The 25,640-nt window shown below is 39.7% G+C and overlaps 1 protein-coding gene across 1 annotated transcript in view; it reads right to left on the reverse strand.

Annotated features, from left to right (window-relative positions):
• AHRR (aryl hydrocarbon receptor repressor) overlaps nucleotides 1-24,226 on the reverse strand; it is a 63,395-nt gene extending 39,169 nt beyond the window's left edge. Inside the window, exons 1-2 of the mRNA XM_066545992.1 lie at nucleotides 24,165-24,226; nucleotides 17,234-17,415 (exon numbers count right to left, since the gene is read on the reverse strand). Coding sequence (XP_066402089.1) covers nucleotides 17,234-17,415; nucleotides 24,165-24,226 — 244 coding nt within the window. The remainder of the gene's footprint in view (nucleotides 1-17,233; nucleotides 17,416-24,164) is intronic.
• Nucleotides 24,227-25,640: the final 1,414 nt, after the last annotated feature.

A 25,640-nucleotide genomic window follows, 5' to 3' on the forward strand; every position in this document is an offset into this window, starting at 1 on the left:
ACAGGTGAAAACTTGTTGAGGTGTGCCCATACATGCTACAGACAGTTTCAGGAATTCTGGAGATGCAGCCACAGACTAAGTACCCTTGGCTTCATCCAAAACAAGGGCTTTTTACACTTTAGGCTTGTATCTTCAAGCCTAAAGTGTAGGCTTGTGATGTGTATCTTCACCCAGCAGTGGGACAGGCCCTCTCCCATCTGCATTGCAGTTTCTCATTGACAGAAATAACGTCCCAACCCAGCTTTGATAAGAAATTAATGACACCCCAAAATTGGCCTTATCTCTGCTCCAGGTCTGGCCTATATTTATGGAATGGAATTAGGTAGGAAGCTGGACAGAGAATTGTGACTTTACTGCTGGTGGGCCTCACTGTCAGAGCCCAGTGCACTCATATCATAGAGGCAGGCTTAACCTCAGGTGCTGAGCATCACTGCAGCTTCTCAGCCCAGTCAAAATTTGGTGTAGGTGATGAGGCAGAGACACCAGCCTATAAAGGGAGGGGGTTGACAGCCTCTAGAGTGATCTCTAACAGCACCACTGCAGGCAAAGCTGCAGGCATTTTTGAAGATAAATCACAGTTTCAAAGAGTTCTGAGACTTCTGGAGATGTTACCTTTAGTCTTCTGTTATTGATTTGTGCCCGTTCATTTATCACTGCAACAACTTCCCATGGAAATGAAAAATATACAGGATCAACTCTTGCCTAAACAGACTTTTCCCTGTTTATGAACTTTCACTGAAGCACAAGAAGTTTATCTAGAAAAACAGCACTGGATACTAATGCGAGTATTTAATTAACATGGAAATTTTTCCTTTCTATCTATGGAAAGAGATACATGAGAATGCTGTTGAGCTGCCTTACCTATACAAACAAATTACACTGTTCTGGAGACAGCTGGCAAAGAAATGCTTGCTAACTGCAGGAATGACTTGATGTATGGGCATTTGAGGGTAAACAGCTGCTAGAATACTGCTGCTCAGCTCTGTTCTGCATGCCAGTCTGGCCACAGAGCGGGTATGTAAAAAATCTTGCCCTTCTGAAAGTCCTTTTTATAACACCTATTATATGAAAGCAAAATATCTCTAATCTTTTTTCAAAAATATGACATCTCCTACTCAAAGACAATGTGGTCAATTGCTCCATTTTCTAAGGAGATGCAAGCAGGCAGCTAATGCATGTGTCTAAGTCCCACTGGATCTGCAATTCTAGAGGAAGAACTAGTCAGTAATTTAGTACAGTGAAATCAGGATAAACAATGACTTGTCATGTGCCAACTTCCAAATAATAACCACAAACTTTCCTCACTCCCTCCACAGCTCCTAATATCTTGCACCTGATAGTTGAACGATCTGTACATATAAGAGAACATGCATCCAGTAATTTGGATTAGCTGCAAATATGCCTATATGTTATTTTTTTAGTCCTTTTGTGGAGGACTTTATTTAATCTGAAAAATATCCAGAGAAATTTATCTTTGTTGAGGATTTTATTTAATCTGAAAATTATCCAGAGAAACATAATAGAGTTCACTGATACCTCAACTAATAATCCAAAATCAAACCATTTCAGATTAGTGTACCATAAATCATTTTCAATTAATAAATTGACTTTAAATAGCTACTAAGAGGTATTCTTTCATTAGAAATAGGTTTAAGTACTGTGACAAATTGCAGTTATTAGACTCAAACCTAAGGCTTCCTGAGTAACTTGGTTATAAAAATTACAGCAAGCTTACTCACAAAATTACTTCTACCCTCACCGTCCTCCTTCTGCCCCAACATACTGTACAGACTTGAAAATGGCCAGATTTTTCTGGAAGAATAGGAAAAGAGTGTTTTGCTACTGCAATGTAAATTAAGGTCTAGCTTGGTCAGAACCACTGAAGGATGCCTGGAAATATGCTTGTACTAGTCAGGCTGAGAAGGACAGCAAATCGTGCAGCTGTAGAAATTAGTTTAAAACCAATTGTTTAGTGGTTTAGTCACTAGCTGTGGCTGAGCCTTGCACATGTGGTGGTTCATACAGCCTGTCCCAGCACAGCATGGCCTTTGCCTGGTGTGGAGAATGAGGGAAGGAGCTGGAGTACCTAATGATTGCGCTCCAGCTACGGCAACAGGGCCGGGAGTTGATGGAGTCAAGGCAGGATGGGGCAGGCTGGGAACGGGGCAGCTGGAACATTCTTCTGCCTGCTGCATTTTCCATTGGCCAGATGTTCCCCAGTTGACAAGAGCTGCGAGAGGCTGCATGCGCCACTCCCAGAGGGTGTTCTGACCCCTGGGAAGCACTAAAGAGGCCCAGGCCTGCCCAGCATTGAGGAGGCACAAAGGTATTTCAGAGCTCTGATCCTCTCTTCTCCCACTCGGTCCCAGTGCCAAGTTCAGCTGCGGCGCAGGAGCTCAGCTGTGGCGCAAGATTCATTTTGTGCATTAACCCGATGAGCTACAGTACCATCTGAGGCCAACATGCAGCTAATTGCTATGAGAACTAAACTTTGAATTTCCTGACCTATTCAAAGTTTGAATTTCCCATTCACTCCACGCTCCTGTACTAACAGATGGTATACAGGGTGTAGCTTCAAAACTTCCTGCATCAGAGCATATGCAAAGACAACAAGAGGAGATGAATTGCACACCCCTGGAAACCTGCCCTTTATTTGCAGAATGGTGAAATTATAAATAAGCCAATTGACGTGCCCAAGCAGCCCCCATCTTCCATGCGGAGAGTGCTGGCTGAAACTCTTCCGCCCAAGCTATCCCTGCCATGTGGAGCTGGAAAAGCACTGGTTACAGGAGCTGACTCATCAGCTGACTAGCCCACAACCTCAGCCACAAAGGACCAAAAATGCTGGTGGTGGCATGAAGCGTGTGGGTGGGAGCAAGGAATAAGCAATCATCTGGCAGCCTAATGCAGAAGGGAGGGTTGACAACAAGCTATTATTTATTCCCCCCTCCTGCCCTAAGGCTTATCCCTCTGCTTCAGTGATTCTCATCATCTTGACGCTGTGGTAGGGCTCTTTGTAGGGGAGGGAATGAAAGGTACATCCCCTCCCTGTGGCCCATGCAATGAAAGCATCAGCAAGCTATCTGAGCTCACCACACCCAGATCTCTTAGGGCAAAAGGCCCTCATGGAGGAGAATGGAAAAGAGGTTTGCCTGGTCCTGCTTTCACCCAATAGGAGACTAGAACAATGTCTTGTTGCAAAAAAAAAGGACATCATTGCTTTCCCACCCAAGCCAGTTACTGGAGAGGAGAGATCGAGATCCAGTTCTGAACCGGCAGACAGCAGATGTAACCAAATGTTTTTAGGAGCTGAGCAAGGAATACAGAAAAAAAGGGAGACTGTTGCAGTGAAGATGGGAAAAGACAAGGGGGAAAAACCTATATGGAGAAAAGAAGAAAATCTACAGAAGAGGAAGATGCAAAAGAGAAAATTTTACAAAGAAGTTGGGGGGATTATCACTAAAAAGGTTGCTAGAGAAAAAGAGGTGGAAGGGAAGTCACCAAGTTAAACAGCAAAAATAAAAAGAAAAAAGAAAATTGGCAGATTTAATTAAAACTTAACATGAAAGTACACTGATAAAGTCCCCCAAATTGTTCATATGTATCACATTATCTCCATATAAATCTAAGTTAATTTTGAGTGTTCATTCCCTCCAGCAGCCTTCACCACTGCTAATCTGGCTGTAATATGGTCAGTTGGTCCCCAATTTAACTAGCGGAAAACATTCTCCAGCCAAATTATTGGTGTGGTGATGGTGTGACTTCCCACCTCCCAGGCTTTAACCTTTTCAATGGTATTTTTGTTATGACTCTGAAAAATACATTTAACTTCAGGCAATGTGTTTTTTAAACACTGGGGCAGATTTTGAAAGCCTGGCTTGTATTACTCCACTAATGCCAAGGTTAAGCAAAACATAATAAGGAATTAAGGACATGACCAGTTGTCTTTATGTTTCCTCCCCAACCAAACTTGTTGTTTTCTGAGAAGAGGCTTTTTACCCAAATTTTGCCTACAGTAGGTCTTTCCTGGCAAATTGCCTCAGTGGAAAGGAGATTAAGTTTCTCAATGTCCTCTTTTCTTGGAAATTTTCTGTTACATTTCCCAGTCTCCAATACAGGCAGCTCAGGGCACAGGAATCTACAGCTTCAAAGTCCTCCCCAACATGTTTTTCACATGCTGTTGTATTGGCACTTGGCAAGAGTGATGAAGAGTCACAACACTGTAGCTTGCAGCTTTTCTCTGGCTGGAAAAACTGCACTAGTTGAACATAATCTTCAGAGAGTCAGAAGACAGAATATCTGCTGAGGCTACGGTATCTAAAGTAAGCAAGCTGACCCCTGTGTGGAGATTGTGACTTGACTTGACTAGATAAAGACAAGATAAATAAATTCCTCTTTTCCAAATGACCTCTTGGAACTTGGTGTCCCTGCACTAAGTGTTGCTGCAAGGGGCACATCTTCTGTCTAGAAACTGAACTCTTCTCCCAGCTCATGCTTACAGGGGTGACAATCTTAGCCACCCTACTGGTTTTAAAGACACTATCAGCTGCTACCATGATACTTTTAAGGTATGATGGCAAAGTAACCTTCAAACTGACATTGTCTCTGCTTTCCTAACCATAAGTTGGCAGCAACAAATGTAGGGTGCATCACTGTCCTGAAATGATATGGCACTAACTTACTGCCAGACTTATTAAAAATTTCTAAAGTGCTTGCTAGCATCAATAAAAATGAAGAATGTATGTTGCAATGTGCAATATCTTCAGACTCTCTGACGTGTTACTGAGTATGTTTGGCTCAGAAGAAAGAGCTCTTCCCTTAGAGGGAACGTACATTAAACCCTACATTGCTAGGGTTTAATACAGTTCTGGTGGTCCTGAAGAAGTGCTGAAAACAATCAAAACCTCTATAACCCATTGTAATTTGAGAGCATTCTGCACCTGGCATGACTGCACCTCTAAAAATTATTCATTTCAAACATTGCTAATTTCCTCTTGCAAATATTACTTGCTGTGAGATGTACAGCCTTTTCCTGTATGCCACAGTGTAGATGCAGTGTAGAAAAAGCATGGAAGGAAGAAATACAATTTCATTTTTCTCCATGTACTGTTATGATCCTTATAATAACATATTAGAATGTTCTCCACATAAATCCTTACATTTATCAGCTCAAGATACATTATTTAGGGTGAATTATTTATCCTTTCAAGAAATGCTTTCATAAAGCATTATTTATTGTGCCATTTTCCCATACAAGGTTTGTAGGGGTCATTTGATGGCACAACACTGGTTTAATAAATTATTTGGAACAAAATATAGAGGGTTTGTGACAGGTTTTCACTGACACTGATATACAACATAATACCAACATACAGAAGATAGCATTTTCTGCACAGATATTGAAATAGTCAGGGGAATAGATAAGACTACTATAAGGTGGCATGTTTTGCCTGTATACAATTAGTAAAGTGGTTATGAAGTTGTCAATGGACCAGAAAAAAACCCAAAACCTTAAAATGTGTTGTGTTTTGATTTAGATCTGATCTTTGCTTGTTTTCAGTCTTCTTAACTTCTTTCAGCTGTTTCCAATATGTAAGTAGCCAATTTAAATTGCAGGTTCAGAGTAAATGGGAATAGTGGACATTTTCTTATTATAACAAATATTTACTTCCTATGTACCTTCAACTTTATATATTCCATGCAGATATAAAGAGGAAATGCATTGAGGGGATTTCAAGAGACTTTTAGGGACATGGTAAGTTCATAAGATACATACTTCGGCAAGACTGTTGTATAGCATCACACTTTCAAAAAAGTAGTGATGAGCTTCTTTAAAAGAAGTTCTAAAGTCTGCTTGTAATTTCTCTTACTGAGCATCTAAGTTTGCTGATATGCATTCTGCTTCTACTCAATGTCAAGATTTTAGAAAATTTGTCAGTTATATTATCTACAGTATTGCACCAAAAAGTGTAATGAAATTAAAACAGGACTTTTAAAGGGAAATCTGCTGTGCTTCACCTAAAAAACTTGCATTTTATTTTTTGGTGGGGAACTGTCAGAGCACTGACTAATATGTTGCAGTTGCATTAGATAGAGAAGAGAAGCATCTGTGTTAGTCATATGGGATTTTCTATGTAATGAAATAAAAAAGACACTAAACCAAACACAATTAAATTAAGACAAGTCCTTCAGAGTGATCCATTGAGCCAAACTGTAGGACTATCACATAGCCAAGTGAGGCAGGCTTTGCAGTAACCAGCCCCCTACTCATATTTTATAGGGCTCAGGGGGGACCTTATCTCTCTAGAACCACCTGAAAGGAGAGTGTAGCCAGGTGTGGGTCAGCCTCTTCTCTCAGGCAATCAGCAACACAATGAGAGGACAGTCTTAAGCTGCACTTAGGGTGGTTCAGGTTGGACATTAGGAAGAACTTCTTCACTAAAGGATCGTTAAGTATTGGAATGGGCTGCCCAGGGAGGTGGTGGAGTCACAGCCCCTAGAGGTGTTCAAGAAAAGACTGGATGTGGCACTTAGTGGTCATCAGTCAAAGGCTGGCCCTGATTATAATAAAGCCTCGATCTTGGCCTTATTATCGAGCGATGCAAGGATGGTCCGGGAGCCCAGTCCCTCTGGGAAACAGAGTGCCCGAATGCCCAGTTAGCTCGTGGCCATTGCTGCGGGCTACCCTTTAGCAAGCTTGGTGATTGTCAGCTCTTTAGTGATTATCAGCTCTCTTAGCATCTCAGCTCTTTGCTTGCTTGCTAGGGTGCCCTTGTTTGAGGCTGAAGCAGACGCGAGAGAGGAGAAGTCCTGGGGGTTCCACAGTGATGGTTTATTGGGGAGACTGTGAAGGGTCCAGCGACAGCTCTTCTTCTGTCGAATGGGCTAAACCAGCCCCTTTTTATAGGGTATAGGGGGATCCAAACTTGTCCAATTGTAAGGGTTAGGGAGAATGGCCTATGAGGTTACAAAGATAAGGCTAAGGGGCGGGGGGTCAGAGACAGGAGCTTATTTTGCTGTCTCACCATGACTCAGCAGTTCCTACTGTTAATTCTCACTCCTCCATGGAGCTTTCCCAAGCTCTATGGAGTCTGCTACACCTGATGACCTTGGAGGTGTTTTCCAAACTAAATGATTCTGTGATTTTGTGATCCTCATTGTATCAGAGTTCTCTGCAGAGCTTTACTATGTGCTGTAACCCTAAAGTCAGCATTAGGAAAGTGAGAAGGGAAGCGAGGAGGACAATCTCCCACACTATTCACTAGCTGAAAACTATTTGTCTTCTTTGTCTTCAAAGTCCTATGCAATTACAATATGCCAAACTAAATTCCTTGTTCTGTTGGATAAGAGGTATTGTCTTTCCTTTATAACATATCTGTGTTTAAAATGAGAAACAAAATAGATCATTTTCTTGACAGTAAAGATACACGCTTCCTCTCAGAGATGGTAATCACTCATGAAGCTGAGAACAAGTGTAAACCAAGCCAAAGTTCATGCCTGAGGGAATGCTTTCCTTCCCATCCATTGCATAAGTGATAAGGACAAAACTATTGCTAGTGTCTTCTACAATCACTGAAATTGCTAGCAAGTTCTGAAGTAAAATGCCATTTTTCTTGTGATGAAAACCAGTCTTGTTTCCATATCCAAGGAAAACATGGGTTACAGTGGAACTAAACTCCAAGTTTTTCCTCAGTCTCCAAGCAAGATCTAAACAGAATTTAACTCAAGAGAATTAGATCAATGAAATCCATTACTTGTAGCTCAGGATAATGGAATTTGAGCCATGCAGGGCTGTGAGAGTACTTCAACAGCTGGTACCAGGCTGGGCCAAGAAGGGCCTTAGCTGCAGAGCAGGGATTAAGCAAGCACAGTGCACAAGCAAGATTAACATCACTGAATGCAAAATACAGTGTGTATATCAGTCTCCTGGATTAGATGTACCCAGATTTTTCCTTGCCACTTGCATTTAAAACATTTATTTACACATCCTTGCCACATTCATTTACATCTATGCAACATGAGATGCACAGTGTGAGTTAAGCAAATGCACTGAGCATAAAAGCCTACCAAATCAAAATGGTTAAAAATGACTGAGCAAGTTGGAGAAAGGTGAAGACCCACACTCAATGGCTCACAGTATTTTGGGGACTTCCCCTAGCACTGGAGCAATGTAGAAGCTGTGGTTTGTGGGAGCATCTATAAAATCAGGCATCGTGTATGTGGCTGACCATGTGTCTGCTTCTGAGTGTACTTCTATTGCTGGTAGAAACAGTGGAACTCTCCCAGAGCCAAATGCCCTCGAGAGAAATCTAACAAAGATTCCCCTCATGTCACTTGTCATTTCCAGCTCCCTGGTTTTTCTAATCAGTCTTGATAATAGCAAGAGAAACATTGAAGCCTACAGGGATGTTCATTTGGATGGCATCCAGCAATAGAGAAGTTATAGGAGATACAGATCCAGAATTACAAGAGCAAATTCTGCAAGAAGAATCCTAATGATGATGTATTTCCCAAGGACAGCATAAAATCCGTGTAGTCCTGCCTTTCTTGTGCAGGTGACTAAATCAGTCTAACAGCTCTGAGTTTGTAATAGCTCTGGTAACATAAACAACCCACAGCACATGACACAAGCACCAAGAAACACCAGAAAATATCTGAAACTTATTTATAACTGAAACTAAGATCCTTCATTTGCCACTACACAAAAACATAAGTATTGAATTTAGAGCCAGTCTCAGAACATGACGCTGAACGTAGTGTTGCACAGATGGATTCCCTTGATCTTCAAAGGTTATGGGAATTCAAGCAATTTAAATTTGTCTTGTTCTTCCTGAATATAGGTTCATTCTGAAGTAAATCCTGCTTGTAAATCAACACTCATCCTACAAAACCCGTCTTGTTTGGAGGAAACTAAAGAGAAAGCTAGCCAGGAGAAGGAGGTACACCCTCTTACAACAGGACAGTAAGAGCAGACACAGTTCTCCTCCAAGAGTCAGCAAAGGCCTTCCAAGGACAGAGAGATCTCCAGGTTATGCAAGAGGACCTGTAGTACAAAACAGCCTCAGTTATTTGTCACATGGAATGAATGATGTTCCCAGGAAACAAAGGGAAGAGAAAATATTGACCCATTAGTATAAGCAATGTGTCCCAATAAAAGGTCTCCCTGGCAATTAAATATATTAAAAAATCTAGTCAAAATAATGTTTGGAAATTGATAATGTGAAGGAGATTCAATTTGCAGTGGCTTCTCTAGAAAGAAATCCTCCCAGATCTCAGGGATGGATGAATGCAGCTATCCTGCCTAAAGTCTTGGCACTTCTACTAAAATGTCGCTGATGTAGTATTTTAGCACTTGATTAGACAATGATTTGCAGATAGTAGGTCTTCTTTCAATGATTTACTAATATACCACTTATGCAGAAGAACAGTTTTCTCAGTTTTTCCAGTTGCTATATTGCTAAAAAGATGGTAAAATTAGAGAGCAGTAGAGAGTGGAAAATATTTCTTTCATGAACAGTCCATTTTTGGCCAAAACACTCCAAATATTGGTGCAATTTGAATATGGCAGTTCAACACAGCCACAGGAATAACCTTACCTGTTACCCACTCTGACAATGAATGTTTCTTTTCAGTACAAGCCATTGAATATGCTGTCCTAAGAAACCTAAACTACCCAAATGCTTACAATCTAATTAAGCTACAACCATGGAGTACAGCAATATATATGCTAGAGACATTTTTTATGTGTTCAAAAAAAAAAAATCATTCAGACATTCCGTTTAAGAGGACAGGACTGGGAATGTTCTAACTCAGTAGAAAATGTCTTTAAAAACCAAACTTCTAATTATTAAAAAACTCAGATATATTGGGGAGTTCTTGACTCAAGGTATAAGCTTCAACCCTAGTTAATCAGAGGAACACAAATTGAATCCTTGATTTGTGTCTCAAAGTACAGGTTTCATTTAAAAAAAAAAGAAGTTTGAGGAAATTGTGAAAGCCTCTAATTATTTACATAATGGAAATCAATATATATGTCATACCAAGAAAAGATAGGTGGAAATGAAGAGTTGGAATAATGAGGCATCATTTCCTCCTTCTTGTTGTTGTTGTTGGTTTAGACATCTTATCCTGTTCTTATGAATCTTTCTTATAATATTTATTGCTATTTCCAATTTTTTATTATTTTATTTTTCCTATATCTGTTCTAAATATATCCATCATGAAGGACCTGGAGAGAGTCTAGTGAAAGGACACAAAAATGATGGAGACTAGAGCACTTCTCCTATGAGGAAAGGCTGAGAGAGTGAGAGAGCTGGAACTTTTCAGCCTGGAGAAGGGAAAGCTCAGGGTGGATCTCATTAGAGTGTATAAATACCTAAAGGAAGGGTGGAAAGAACAGCAAGGTTCTTTTCAGAAGTGTCCAGTGACAAGATCAGAGTAAACGAGTACAAAGTCAAGAACAGGAGGTTCTCTTTGAACATCAGGAAACACATTTTCACTGTCAGGGTGACCAAGCATTGGCTGAGGTTGCCCAAGGACACTGTGGACTCTCCATGCTTGAAGATATTCAAAAGCCATCTGGACATGGTCCTGGGAAACTGGTTCTCAGAGACCTTGCTTGAGCAGGGGGCTTGGATCAGGTGACCTCCAGAGGTTCCTTGCATCTTCAACCCATCTGTGAATCTGTGATTCACTAAGACTATGATTTTAAAGTTAAGGGAAAGCTTCAGGCTACTGAAACTGGCTTACAAATGAAAGATTAATTTTTCCCATGGAAATGGATCCAAAATAGGCCATAACTGTAATAGTAAGCTCAGCCATATGAACTTAGTTTAAGGATCAGTTGAATCTTCTTGTGGAAAAATTTGCCATGCTTATGTAAAGTAAAATCTAAAAAACATATTTATACCAAAGAAGCAAAATTTGTCATCCCAGGAAAAAAAAATTATTGAGAGTTTGAAAAGAAAACTCTGGGAAAACAGAATTTTTAGGAAGAGATGGTGGGGTAGAAAGAGATGCCTGAGAACCACAGTACATGCACTGCAGAGGAACCTTGGAACCTCAGACCAGGAGCTTTGGTTCGGGTAAGCAGCACTCCAAAAGCACTGCTGAGTAGCATTACATTGCAGATTATGCACTAAAAGCAAGATCACACCATGCTTCTTTACCCATCTCAGGTTTTAAAACCTTAAATTTCTGAGTCGCTGAAGTGTCATGCATGTCACACCAGAAACAAGTCTGCAGTGGGGGCTGCAGCACTAAATATTTAAATATTACAATAAATAATAGCCTAAAGGGTCTAAGGAATCAACCTGAGCAATCTCAGTCACAGTAATATGCTTCTGACCTAGGAGAGTAACAGCCATGGACAGTGTAGGAGAAGAACAAAGCTGGAACACACTGCAAGTAATTGGGGATACTGAAAATCAGGCCAGCTGGGAGGAATCCTTTGCTGTTTTCTTCTTAAAAGGGATAAATTCAATTTCCATTAAAGATAAATTTTGATGGGAACTGGATCACACCAAACACATAGACGAGTAAAAGGAAATGACCCACTAACATAAATGCTAAATCAGAAGAAAGACAGAAACCACACAGTCAGCGTGTGCTACCCTGTCAGAAAAGGGGAAAAAATAAAAGACCAAAAAAAAAATCTGTATATATATGTATATGTGTATATATATATATATATATATATATATATATATATATATATATATATGTGTGTGTGTGTTTGTGTGTGTGTGTGTGCGTGTCTCTGTGTGTGTGTGTGTGTGTGTGTGTGTGTGTATATATATATGTCTATACAAGGTTTAATTGAAGGGGAAAAATGGGTTAGAAGGAGATGCGGCAGCTTGGTGAAAGTGACTGGGAAATACTGGAATTAATGGTTCTTGTAACAGCAGCAGCAATCCAAGCCACAGCATTGGAAGATAGAAGACCGACAGGAAGGGGACTTCAGTACACCTGGAAAAATCTCAGAGGGCACATATCTAAGGGAAACAGAAGCTGGATGTTTCCTCATCAAATCAATATATAGGACATAAGTGTAAACTGCATCAGTGGCAGTGAAGAATGGGAAAGGTAAGAAAAGACCACCTGAACAAAATCTTGAGTTCTTCAGTGACTGGAAGCTCACAGAAAATTTCTTTTGAAAATGAATAAGATAAAGGACAAATGTATAAGAAGGGAAAGAGTAAGGCCAATGTATAGTATCAGATGTAGCAAGGAAGGGAAGGTTATAAAAATCTTGCTGGAAGCCCTTTAACCATACAGGTTGGGAAAATAGATTTCTGCTACTCAGCAGAAGGGGAGCTACAGACAGTGAAAGCAAAAAAGTTCAGTGTTTATTGACTCTTTTTGCTTCCATCTGCTAGGATCACCTTCATGGCTGTAAAAGCTGAGGTGCCACGAGAAATGGAAACAATATTTTTTTCTACAGAAGGGGGGCTTTAACTGAAGCAGGAGACTTCCAGCTTGGATTTTAGGGATTGCAAAGAAAGGTATTAAATCAGACATGTTGCAGATTTGCAAAAATATTAGACAATGACCCTCAGGTTAAGGCATAGCTTATTCTTTACTCAGGAAGGTTCACTACAGGCTGGTTTCCTAAAATTTTTAATTCTGCATGGAAACAGATGAACACCAAACACATCGACTAAGATTTGTAGACAAATTTCTCAAACTCTGCTGTAATTCAGTTTACAATCCATATATAACTGTAGTCTAAGGCAGGTCAAACAACATGTCTCCATGCTTGACTGTCACTAATTTTGCAAAGATCTAGATTGCAATTTAAATATGAAACTTACAGAAACTTTAAAGATATTTATTCATAGAGTTCATCTGTGACTCTCTACAGTCCATATTTAGTCATCCATAAATCTATCAGATTTTTAGCTTTCAAAATCAAATGAAGTCTGGAAGTAAATAAATACAGAGAAGGCACTGAAGTCTGTAATAAACACAGAGATTCAAAATAATACAGGAGGGAGATTATTGTCAGGAAAGCACTGCTTTTCTGCTTGCATGCATGTCTCTGTTTTTGAGTATGTATATGTGTGTATGCAAAAAATGTCCAGATGGGCAAAATAACAAGCTATTGAATTAAATTATGCTTTATATAAATTATGTAGTAAAGGATTTGAAATTAAAATGTTCATCCATATTGAGGTCTCTACATTTCCCATCTAAGACTATACTCAACATTATCTATCATTTATCAAAAATGCTTATGGCTAAAAGGTCTAACATTACTGAATGAGATGTAGAGGGAAAAGTTTGAGTAGAATTTGAGTATTGATACAAGGTTAGTTACACTAAGAAGTGAAAGATGAGGAACTATATAGCCCTAGTTGTAACCGTGTTGGTGTAAATTGTCATAGCTGGTTTCATTACAAGGACTGGGAAACATAAATTATCTCTCTCTCAGAAAGGACCTGAGCTGTTAAAAGGACAAGGGGCTATTCTTCTGACATGTATTTACTAAATCATTACCTGTACTGGAAGGGAACAAGTTAAACAACCAACAAAATGGGGCTGGTTTGGAATTGGAGCAAGACCACCATTTCCCCACCAGTGGAAAAACTGAGAAATAAGAAGTACTAAAGGATGTGTTGTCAAGAGTGGTAAAGGAAGGCAGACTACAATTAACCAAGATGGAACACATCCAAGAGAGAGGCCCAGCAAACTCAAGTGGTCACAGACACTGAGTGCTGCTCCATGCTCACAGGAGCCCCACCCAAAGCAAGCTTTGTCAGGGCCAAGTGACAGTCACAGTTTCCTGCAGCAGTAGATGTGTCTCAGTCATCAGCTAACCCTGGTTCAGACCCAGCTGCCTCATACACGAGATCCGGTGAGGATGGAAGGTTCTTGCTGCAGGCCATTTTGAAGAGCTTATCAGGAAAATGCAAAATGACTGAATGCCTGTACCTTAGGGGGAGCAGGGCTATTAATAGAGCCTCTGCCAACTGATAACAGAGATATGGAGAATCTTAAATAAGTAGACAGCAAAAAGAAAACGTTTCTAAGAATGAGGTAGGGAATTCACCACAATGATTTACACTAAATCCTAGGAATATCTGTCTCAACAACCAAGTCTAAATTTTTTAAATGAACCAGGCCTTTGCTTAAATCAGTCAATTAAGATGAACTGGTCATATGCTTCAAGGTACTAACCTCTAATGGTCACTAAAATGGGAATAAATGACTGATGGACGTTCTCCATGCACTAATACCCAATTCTCCGCACAACCATTTTCACACTTGAGGTCCATATGGTGAGGTTACTCCCTCCAGCTGGCTCTTGATCTTCATAACCACGTTTGTGCTGTGCACTGACTATGGCAGAGTAGCTACTAAAAGGACACCTAGTGGTAAGGAAATGAGTGTGTCCAGGAACCTCTGGCATTGCTGAAGGTGTGCCACTGCAATTGGCATGGGAATTGCTGACCTGTTATGGGTTGAATACACAATGTCACATTTGAACTTAATGTGTCGAGTAGCACTACTCATTTATTTTTTTAAATGGCAAGCAATATTCTTAAAAGCATGTTTTAAAAACCTGAAATTTAAGCTGAACTTCCTCAAAACTCAGAGAATAGCTTTTTTAAACAAATGATGCACAGTACTGTCTGTTGCAGACTACAAAATTGAATGTACTGAATCTCCACTGCATCCACTTTAGGAATATTGGATAGGAACAGAACTCATCACAGATATGTTTTGCTTGATATTCAAGTCAGATTTCATCTTGGGCATCATCATTCCTTGGTTCCTCCACTGTGCCACTCTACAATATCCTGAGTAATTCCTTCCCTTCTTGTCTTTTCCTTAGCTGTTTCCTCTATGAAAAGAAACAGCTGGAGAATATAAATTGAGCTAACTTTAGTTTTTTGGGGGTTATTTGTTTGTTGATTTTTATTTTTTTTTTGCCCATGCAACTTTATAGTCACTTCTTGCCTGTGTTTATTCCAAACCCTTTAATATGTACTAATGCCCTTGTGACCAGGAGATGCCCACAACAGAAAGCTCTGTTCCAGATGGAGTCATGCTGGTCTCATGCAGAGAGGGATTATAACTTTCCTGTGTAGTGACATGCTGCCTCTGGGCAAACAGACCAAAATCCACACTTAGCTTTCTTGTTTATGTCAGCATACCGTATTACAGGCATGGAACAACTTGTTGACCACTGTCCCTCTTTGGTTATTGTTTTTATGTTGTCTGTTCCAGGTTTGTCTTTTCCATTGAACATCAGTTTCTTTGGATTAATTTTCCCTGAGTGAATTAGTACAGATTTACTAAGGCATTTTTCCAGATACGTTTTTATCCAATTTTCTAACATCTCTGTATGCCACTGGTCTGTTCTCTGTCCACAGAATGTTTATAAGCTCCCAGTTTAGTGTCATCCTTTGATTTAAAAAGCCGCAAACAATCCAGTTGTGCTCTTCTGTCCTCTTTCATCACAACAAAAATTGAAACATTGGGATGAATATGCTTGTTAGCTCTTTTAGGTGATTTGCTTCTAAAGTTTTTGCTTAAAAAAAAAAGTCAAACAAACAGATTCTGCCTTTTTTGCCCTTTTTTGTCCAGAATTACAAGTAAGTAGATTGTGATGTTCATGAGGGATGCAGCAGATTCTATCCTCGCCCAAACATTTGCAACCATTCCTCACTCAGCTCAGTTTCCACAGCTCACCTTTCCTCCACTCCACCCTTCTGAAGCTCTAGCCTGCTCTCTTGTCCTAAAATGGCACGTAGCTTCCTTCCTTTACTATAAACAATGCTTTCTGTAACCTTAATTTTGTGATGTAAACATTTGAAAATAAGAATGAAGGGAACACAAACTATGTGTTCAATTAGGTAATTTGAGGATTAAATTAAATGAAATCTCTCAAAACATGGAACAGGGAACATTTCAGCATAATGCAGCCTGGCTTTACTTGTTTTCCTTTTATCTCATCCCTTTCAGAAAAGGAGACAATGGATCTTAGAAACTGGCAGAAGAGTAGCAAAGACAGCTGAAGAGATATTATTGCTTGTGAATGCAAGAGAAATGAAAGTCAGGCTTAGAGGTAGAGTCCATAGCACTCAGGTATGTGTTTAAAGAGTAAGAGAGGCACTCTGTTGACTGCAGGATGCTGGAGGCTGGGCAACACCTGCCACAGCTGACGTGGGAGGCTCCTGCTATCAATGATATCACCCTTTGTAATCTCATGTCAGCCTCATAAAATGCCCTGCAGCCTGGCAAAGTCTCTTCAAGCTGGCATTTCTTTTATACTAAAATGCATTATAAAAGCAAGAAGGCAACCAACAGATATTATTCTTTGATTAAATCCAAAAACAGAAAAAAAATTAAAAATTTTAAAAATATATATATATATATAAAGGATCATCATAAGGAGTAGAAATAATAAAGAGTAATAAAGGAAAAATAACATCCATAAAAATACTTCTGTTTGTCTCTGCAGTCCACCTATAAGTTTTAGTCAACTATTCTCCTTCATACATGGGGTTTTTTTCCTTTTTTTTGACAACAACTCTAGAGAGGATTTCTAGTATTAAATCACTTGGATTTTGGTCTTGTGAACTCCTCAGCAACAGAAGAAACTCAAAATATTTTCAAATTTGGAAGAATTCTTTTTATGCACATCTCAAAATGCACATTTGTCTTTTCCTTTGTGGTGTGCCAGACAACTGTACAAATGAAGTGTAGCCTAGTACAGCTTTATTCAGCACTTTAAACTTTGAATCTCTCTTGTCCTGAAAGACAGTGACCATTTTGGCTTTTCAAGTGAACCCATTTCCTCCTGGCATACAGCAAACATAGGTAATACAGTAGTTGCTTCACTTTCACATGGTACTTAAACAGGAGTTTTGAACTTTCATAATAACAGCACCAAATAGAGAATTCAAACTGTAACAGGTATTACATTTGTCCCAAACTTCTTTCCCAGTTTAGTGATTTTCCAGTTGTGTTTTCCCATTTTCATCAGCCTGCTGATGAAAGATGGACATTATCCCACTATTTGGTCAAAAACGCACAAACTACATAAGAGGAAATGAATGAAATTTCCAATGCAACATCCCATGCACAAAATAAGTTCAATAATACATTTTTTCCCCCTTGTTTTATCAATACAATATCATTTGTTACTTTTATTCAGGATCAGTACCAAGCAGCAATAAATCAGAGGGATACTTTTAACGGGATGCTGAGATCTAGGGAAACCTACCTTGAAAGAAACTTTTGACTCGGAGATAGCTGACGCTGAGGCGCAGGACAGAAAGTTTGTCCAGCTTCGATACGATGTCAGGGGGAAAAGGAAGGAGGCTGGCCAGGTGGTCCAGCTCTGCATTCAGACGGTCTCTGTGTCTCTTCGAAGGATTTGATTTTTCATTCCCAACTGCAGGCCTTCTGTGGTGGAGAACACATTTTCAATTACCTGTTTTACTTCCAGAGGCTGAGATGCTCAATGCAATTAATTGATAACGGCAATACTTTGCTTAGTTTCTATGAAAATCTTTAAAGTCTCTGTCCTCTGACAAGAAGAGATTTACCATTCTGCATCTGCCATGGTACAAAGACACAGGCTTTGTCTTCTCTTTTTGTATCAGGCAAAAAGTGAAGAACTGGTATCTTTTACTCAGGACCTCTCACCTTAGGGAAATGGGTACTATGTTCATGTTCTAGTCAATACCAGGAAAAACAATTTCTCATCTTTGTTGTACAAATGAGGGGCAGAACAGCAGGGGAAAGTTACTGTGACTAATGCATGAACCCATTCAATACCCACTGTATTCATTCAAAGCATCTTAGTTCCCTCCATTTAATGGCTCAAAGTTAACCTGTGGGTCAGGAGATCATTAAGAAAAGAGTCTGTCTTTAGACATGAGTAAAAAGTATGGAAGGCGAGGTGAAGAGAGATTCTTTCCTCAAGCTCAAAACTCCTGTGTACATTCTCACTTTTACCTTCGTTCCTATATCAGTAATAACAAAGATAAGAATTTGGTTTCTTGAGAAGATTGATATTCCTCACAAAACATAGAGATGAAAGTTACTCAGCTTTCTAGGCCAAGCAAGCCCATCCCCATTTTCTGTTCCTCTTATGCAATGGACAGTTCTAGAGAACCTAGAATAGCTGTTATGGAAATTCGTTATGATGATATACATCACTAGTGAAGAACCTCAATTTAGGAATGTCCACTGATATTCCCAGAGAAAGTGTAAGACGTTCTCAAGAGGGAGTAAAGGAAAAAGCTGGTGCTTTTGCACACAGAAATGGGGACCTTATTTCTAGCATGACAGTGGGGCGTGCTCAGTGCTGAAGCACAGACTTGTCCATTAAGCAAGAAGACCTGAGTGGGAGGCTGAGAAGATTGTTCCTTTCAGTATCCAGCTATTGCTGGACCCAGCAGTAGTCAAGTGCATTATCCAGGCATGAGCTATGAGACACTGGAGCCATAAACGACATGGATACTCAAGAATGGCAAGTAAGAAGCCTATAGATAGTTGTGCTAGCAGTTTCTACTTTCACCTCACTGGATCCAAGGATCATGATCTTAAGTAGCTAGCTGACATTGGACAATGAGAGTAAAAACGAATTATTTGTCACACTTTACTACTGCATTTTCATGCTACACACATTTACCACATTTTTCAATCATAAGGTGGTTAAGGTGTTAAATTTCATCAGTATTAATTTGTCATTGCAGTTGTAATTCTAAAATAATTGTGCTTAGGAATTAGCAAAAAACAAGATCCGTTTTTTGAAGAGCAGTTTTGTACTTGTGACTGCTGCTAACTGAAAATCTCTTAAAGCAAATCAGATCTGAAAAATTCATTGCTATTTTTGAGAACCTCACTTCAAGAGAACAGCATCAGTGGACAGAATGGACAGAAAAAAACTAAGTTAGAAATAATAATATTTTTTTAAATTTCACTGAAAATACATAATTTCTGCTATTTGGTTCAAAATTGCCAATACTTATATATTGGTTCTTCAATAAAACAACAAGTTGCTTCCAAACACATGGAGAAGATTTTGCTGATTGGGATAAATGAACTACTTTCCTAAATAAGGGAGAGGAAATATGAGAACAAATAATGCAATCTACAAAGAAGGAATAGTGTTTCTTACTTTTTCTGAGTTTAATATTTTTTGGAGTAAACCTTGAGACTCAGCCATCCTATGACACCAAAAGGATGTCTGATTTATGGAGGGCAGTAATTTTGTGGGAACATAGCCTACAGCTGAGCAGAAGCTAAAGAACATAAGCTTTGCTAATCGGTCTTTACATCTGACAAACCAGCTGAAGCAAGGAAGCAATGTAGGACAGAAGAAATTAATTCCAATAAGGAAAATTAAGTTGATGAGTTCAAGAGGCGAAAATTGCCAAGAGTAAAATGAAATAGAAATAGAAGTTGTTCAAGCCTATTTACCACATAAAATAGTGAGTGCTCTATGCCAGAGAAGAATGGTTTGAAGCAATTAGGTGGTCTGCCTTTGTACTGAGCGCAAGGAATAGTTTTCAGAAGATGGTAGGGAATGGTGTAAAAAGATTACGGGAGAAAGTTCAGGACAGAGTCTTCCTGAAAACTCAAGGAAATGATTCAGTAAGGGAGAGAATCCAAACAAACAGGAGTTGGATGTAAATGGTAGTAAGGTGCCAAGTGGATGTGATTTTAAACAATGTGAGTTTCATGGAAAGGCTCAGTTAGCTAGCCATAAACAGAAAGGCACAGGCAGGGAAAATGAAAATTGAGGCAAATGAAAATTCTAGCCCTTATTTTGAGCTGAAAGGAGATGGTGCTTGTTGTGTTCATGTTACAGTCTGGATTGTCAAACTGTAAACAGAGACATAGGAGACACTTGATGATCCCCCATTTACTCTGCTTTCCATACAACACTGCTGTGGTAAAGGAGAACATGTAATTCAAGGAATATATCTGGCTTTTCTTTCTTCACGTTGTTGAACTGCCCAGTAGTAACAAACACTTGTACCTGTGCAGCTGGTGGGGAGAACATTCTGTGTTCCAGTGGTACACAAGGCGTTGAGCCATTTGGCGTTAGTGATTCAGTGTGCCCATGACACACAGACCGCCGCTAGTGTAAACCAGTTTGGTGACCTGGCAGAGGAATTTCTTGCAACTACAGCTCTGTCTGCTGTTCCCTACCCTCTGCAGAGCCCTACCCTGTTAATGAAAACTTTGCCCTGAATAGGTTTTATAAGTATGCTGCAGCGTTAAACCAGCAGAAGGCCTGAGCTGAGAAAGGTCTAATAATTTACCGTGACAGCAAGCTTTCAGGAGGAAGGGGAAGGGAAGAGAGACCATGAGATGTGACAGATAGGCTGAGAGCAAAGTGACAACAGAGGATTATCATGAGCGTACTGACCACCACCCTCAGTCACTGAGCTGTGCTTGGACATTGTATTGGAATTTTGGCAGAGCTGAGCTCCAGTGGCAGCCGTGTGTGTGGATGTTTACCATCTCCTATGGACCAAAAGGACAGAACGAGAGACGCTGCTTGAAGAAAAGGCAGCCCTTTGCCGCTTTCTATGTCTCTTCCACATCTTGACAGCAAGGAAAGGTGAAAGCAGAACTAATGGTCAAGAAGACATAAGAAGACCGGCAGAGCAGATGAGAGGTGGGATAGCGTGGTACCAAGTAAGAGGAAGGGCTATGCCACAAAGGGCCTTAAAATTAGAACTAGGAAGCAGGAGAGAGCTGCACCTCCCAAGGTCTCTGTTTACCCTGGCACTGGCACAGTTCTGTCTGAAGTGGTCATTCTGGAGCAGTTATAGATACACTCAGAGCTAGGACAGGTATATTTCCCTTTAAAGTGCTGTAAAACATTACAAGAAATATTTTGTAGAGGGAGAGGGTTTTACAAGATGCCAGGGTTTGAGATGAAGTAGTGACTGAAGTTCTCAAATGGTAACTGTCCTGAAGCATTGCCTTAGCACTTTTAAGTATTAATTTCAGCACAGTGATTTTAGCTTGAGGTTAAAGACAAGATCTCTTTAATTTCCAGATGCTTGAATTACCAGTAAAATGTTAGATTTCCACAGGAAATAAACACTTGGTAGAAAATGTTTCCTTTAGTCAAAATGCCGGCTGCCTGGCTGAAAAGCATATCTGATGGAAAATTTTCAATCTGTCTGAGCTCCAGGTGTTTGACCTGTGTCCATAAACACCAGAATTCTTTAATGTAGAAAATGTTTAATGGGACTTGCTGGGAAGTTTTGGGGCACAAAAGGAAAACAGCTACATTTTTTAAATTTTCTTGCGTGTATAAAAGGAGAACCTGAACCTTATATGTTATCTGAAGAGTGGCAACCTAATGAAGATAACCTCTGCTAGTTCTGTGTAGAAAGCAAGACTGAAACATATTAGCTCCTCCCAGTAAAATTTTCCACATATTCTTCCCCAGTCTTGTGGGTCTCTGTAGTCTCCCATGGAGCTTTTTTATACATTTTCATCACTGTTCTGTAAAACCACCTCAGAATAAAATTCTGTGCCTGAAAAACATTCGTGAACATAATGAACAATATCATTCTGAGATATCCTGGATTAAAAGCCAGCTGCAGGATCACCACCTGGTTGATAGCCTGACCATGAAAAGATTATGTAGAGTCAGAGAGTTAGCTTCTTGGGATGCACTGAGTTTGGGGAGATATAAATGTTCCAGTTGTTCTGCAGAGGAGGAAGCTGCACCTCTGTCCTTTAAATCCTGATCTTCAAAAGCACAAATCCATGAATCCCTATTGGAATCCAAGTATCCTGCTCACACTGAGGCACCTGAGCTCACTTATCTTTTTATTAAAAAAAAAGGTACATTCTAGAGACTATTTACATTAAAAAGAGAGGACTGGCCAAAGAACACCCATCAACTTTATTTTCTATGAAAGATCAGGTTTTACAGCTGAGCAAATACTCCTCCCAGAACAGGTGCCAGTATCTACCTTGATTCATTGGCAGAATGGTAGGGGGGAAAGTACAACAAAGCTGTGGAGGAGAAAGAGCTGTGCTGTCAAACAAGAGAAAAAAGCTGTAACAAAGATTGTACAACATGGATTAAAATAATGGTTAAATATGCTGCTTAATAGGCTTTGTCTACCCTTCTAAATTCAAGATAAACTATTCAAGGCAGCATGACAGCAATCTCGGAGTCCTGAAATGTCAGTAAGACCAGCAGGACTGAAAGACACTGACTAGGAAAGGAGCTCTGTCAGCCAGTTGGTCTGGGGCATTCAGAACCTCTTTAGAGGAAAGTCCCTGAGTGAGGGAATAAGCACAGGAAAGGCTTACCAGAGACCAAGCCCACAAACAGATAAGGTTTGAGGAAGAGACCAGTGTTGCTAGGAACTGAGAAATCATCCTCGGCAAGTGGTAAGTAACTAACCACAAAAAATGGACTGCTGTCTCCAGTGTGGGACTTCAGTATTCTAACAATCCCAACAGTTCCCCTTGTTTTAACCCATGTTTCTTAATCAAATTTTTTCATATCCTGGCTTGAAAAGTTTAGGCTCAGGTACCTGCACTGCAACATCATAGAAAAGCTATTTTCAAGGCAGTATTACCTGCAATGGTTCCCAAGATGAAAACTTAGTTGTCTAAAGTAAGTGAGAATTTTCTTCTGAGAGTATTAAAGCCAGAACTTCCAAAAAGGCTAATGAGGCCATTTCCGTGATTTGTTAGCAGGTAGTTTTCTTAGCCATTCATTTATCTAGGAGTCATCTTTGAGAGGAGTTCTAAATAGCATGTAAACTTCAAACATAAGCTTAATGTTTCTCAAAGCAACTACAAGTCTTCTTCCTTCTTCACAAAAGTAATGATCCATAAACAGTTCTGCATAGAGGTAATTTAATGTACTGGAAATGTTCCATCCCTCTTGCAATTGTTTTAAAATCAAATATCCACATCCATCCTGAAACAGCAGTGCAGATATCTTACATACATTTTGAATTCAACACTCAGGATTTTTGCAGGAAGAATAATTTACTTATGCCATTATCTTTGTCTATTGAAATGTGATACATTTTAAACTAAAAGAAACAATTTTTTAAGTGGGAACAAGTGGTTCATGAGCAAATACTGCCCAAAATCCAAACAATATCAACAGATGTCATTAAAACATTCAGAGAAACTCCCCTTTGACTTTAGACCAATATGTACAATTTTAAGCCAAGTGGGTTATTTTTAGAAGTTCTGAAAACTGAAAATAGGGAAATCTATTTTAGTTACCTTCTCATCCTTAAATTGTGTATGAAGGCCACCAGTGCCAGTTCATCATTTTGACACAGTAAAAATGTATGTGTCATAATCATATAATCAAGTGTAACACAGAAAATATGGGATGAATACATTAAAAAGCTTTATTTCATAGATTGGCTTATGGCATCTGGAAGTCATTTACATTTGAGTGATAGCAACCTCTTTTTTCCCCCTTCCCTTTCAAGCATCTTGTAGTAACAAATTTCCATTGCATTTCTTCTTTTCCTGCTTTGCTTTTGCACATACAATTCCTCTCTCCCATTTTTCTCCTAATGAAAGTGATCCCATAGTAAATAGAAGTCTGAAAATTATGTGTTCGATACGCAAAAAGTGACTCACCAGTCTGCTCTTTCAGTTGGCTGAACTGACCCACTTTCCCGGCTCGCTCGTGTTGGACTTAGCAATGCCCCAAGCAAGGCTAAGCCCAGGAAAGGGGAAGGGGGGAGTGCAGTGCCAGTGCTCTCGTTCCACTCAGCACATGGCTTCTCAAAAAGCTCCTTGGACAGGAGGCAGGGAGCACAGAAGCACCAAGGTGGCAGCCACCCCTCCAAGCTGACATTTAGTCCACTGGTGTGTTCTGCCTACAAAAGGGCACTGTCCCTCTCCACTCTCCATGGCAGCACCATGGTGCCGACCACAACCACCAGTGGCCTCCTCCTGGGATACCTAGTGCTGGGTAAGGATGGTTTGAGCCAGGTTTGGCATCCTTTCTGGAGACATCTAACCCATGAAGAGCCAGCCTCCCAGCCAAGGGTTTCTCATTGCAGAGAAGAAGATTAGGTCTCTCCTGTGTCAGTGGACCATAGGAGGAAAGGAACCCTTCTTCTACTTCATTTCTAGCCCCTACATTTGGAGGGAGATGACTCCTGATGAATATGATACTTAACTGTTTTTGAATGGGTTTCCTCCTTTTCCTCCCAGCGTACAGGCATTCCCCCGGAGGAATCATGGCTTTGACACTGAAAAACAAAAGGAATAGGTTTCTTAGTTTGGAGGTTTCTGTGTTTCAGACTGCTCTACAAAATGACAGCGCTGGGAAAGTTCCACCGAGGAAAATGTTCGTTCCTTGAGTGTGACATTCAGCAACACTAAAAAGCATGGGGGCATTAGTGAAGATAGAAGCTTACAGCTTATTCAATTTCCTACCCTAATATTATTAGAATATTGATGTTTATGTTCAATTTTCATTTTTTCCAATTAAGTATACTATGCATGATATAAAATGGTTATAAAATACATCCTGTTTACTGGATATCCAGATTTTTTTTCCCTTCCCGGCTCATTTCTAAATTCAGCTAAACAAATAAGAATGAATAATACCACCCGTCATCTGCAGGGAGGATTTCACAGCTTTTAAAATACACAGGAATATTATCTCCATTTCTGACATTGTGACTAGTAGGTTGCAATTATTCAAATCAGCATTTCTCCAGATCCTCACATCCTCATTTTTAAAGGCTGGAAATATAGCTGTCGGCAGCTCAAGATGTGACACACAGTTTTGTGGTTAGCACTTGGACCCAGTGTAGTGCTGACTGAGGTGACAATTTTCACACAAAACTTGGTCTTATTGATTTATTTGAGTATGTTAGCCCTAGAGATGTTGCAGGGTGGGAAAAAGTCTTTGCATTCAGTCTGTTTAAATCTTTTGGAGATTAGCTGAATATCAAAGTCTCTTGATTTTCTGTCTGAAAGAATATTTTAGTCATGCTGAGTGCTGTTCAACAGTGGGTGCATGCTGCCAGAGAGGTTAGTGTATCTCAAGAGAAATTGCTGTTTTGTGTAAGATACAAAATTAAAGGGAACTTCTGTGTCACTGAATCAAATCCCATGCTGATGAACATGTGTGTCATGTAAAGCAAACCATAAAATTGCTGAGCTTAATTACAAAAATCTTTAGAATTGCTTTCTTTTTCATGGAAAGACAGCTTTCTGATAACTAGAAACCTTTTGCCTTCCAGCTTAAATTTGTTCATGGTCATTTTGTTCTTCATGCCCATTTGTTCTTCTGCCAACATTGTCTTTTAGTTTAAATAGCTCTTCCTCCTCCATTGTGTTTACTCATTGGCATATTTTTAAATATCAGTCATATCTTCAGTCAGCCTTCATTTTTCTATTCTGGGACAACACAAACTCTTTTATTTCACTCTCATGTTACAAACTGTTTTTTTATTCGTATCATTTTAGGAGAACAGAATTGAGCCCAGCTTATTAAGCAAAATCTAAAATGTATTTCATACATGCAAGCACAGCATCTTTTGCTAACTTGAAGTTCTTTAGGTCTACTGTGTTTCCCTCATCTGGAAAATCAGTTATTGTGTCAATATACAGCTAGCAGGTTACTTTGTCAAAATTATTTAAAT

Source organism: Molothrus aeneus, chromosome 1 (assembly GCF_037042795.1).
Source record: "Molothrus aeneus isolate 106 chromosome 1, BPBGC_Maene_1.0, whole genome shotgun sequence".
NCBI classification, from domain to species: domain Eukaryota; kingdom Metazoa; phylum Chordata; class Aves; order Passeriformes; family Icteridae; genus Molothrus; species Molothrus aeneus.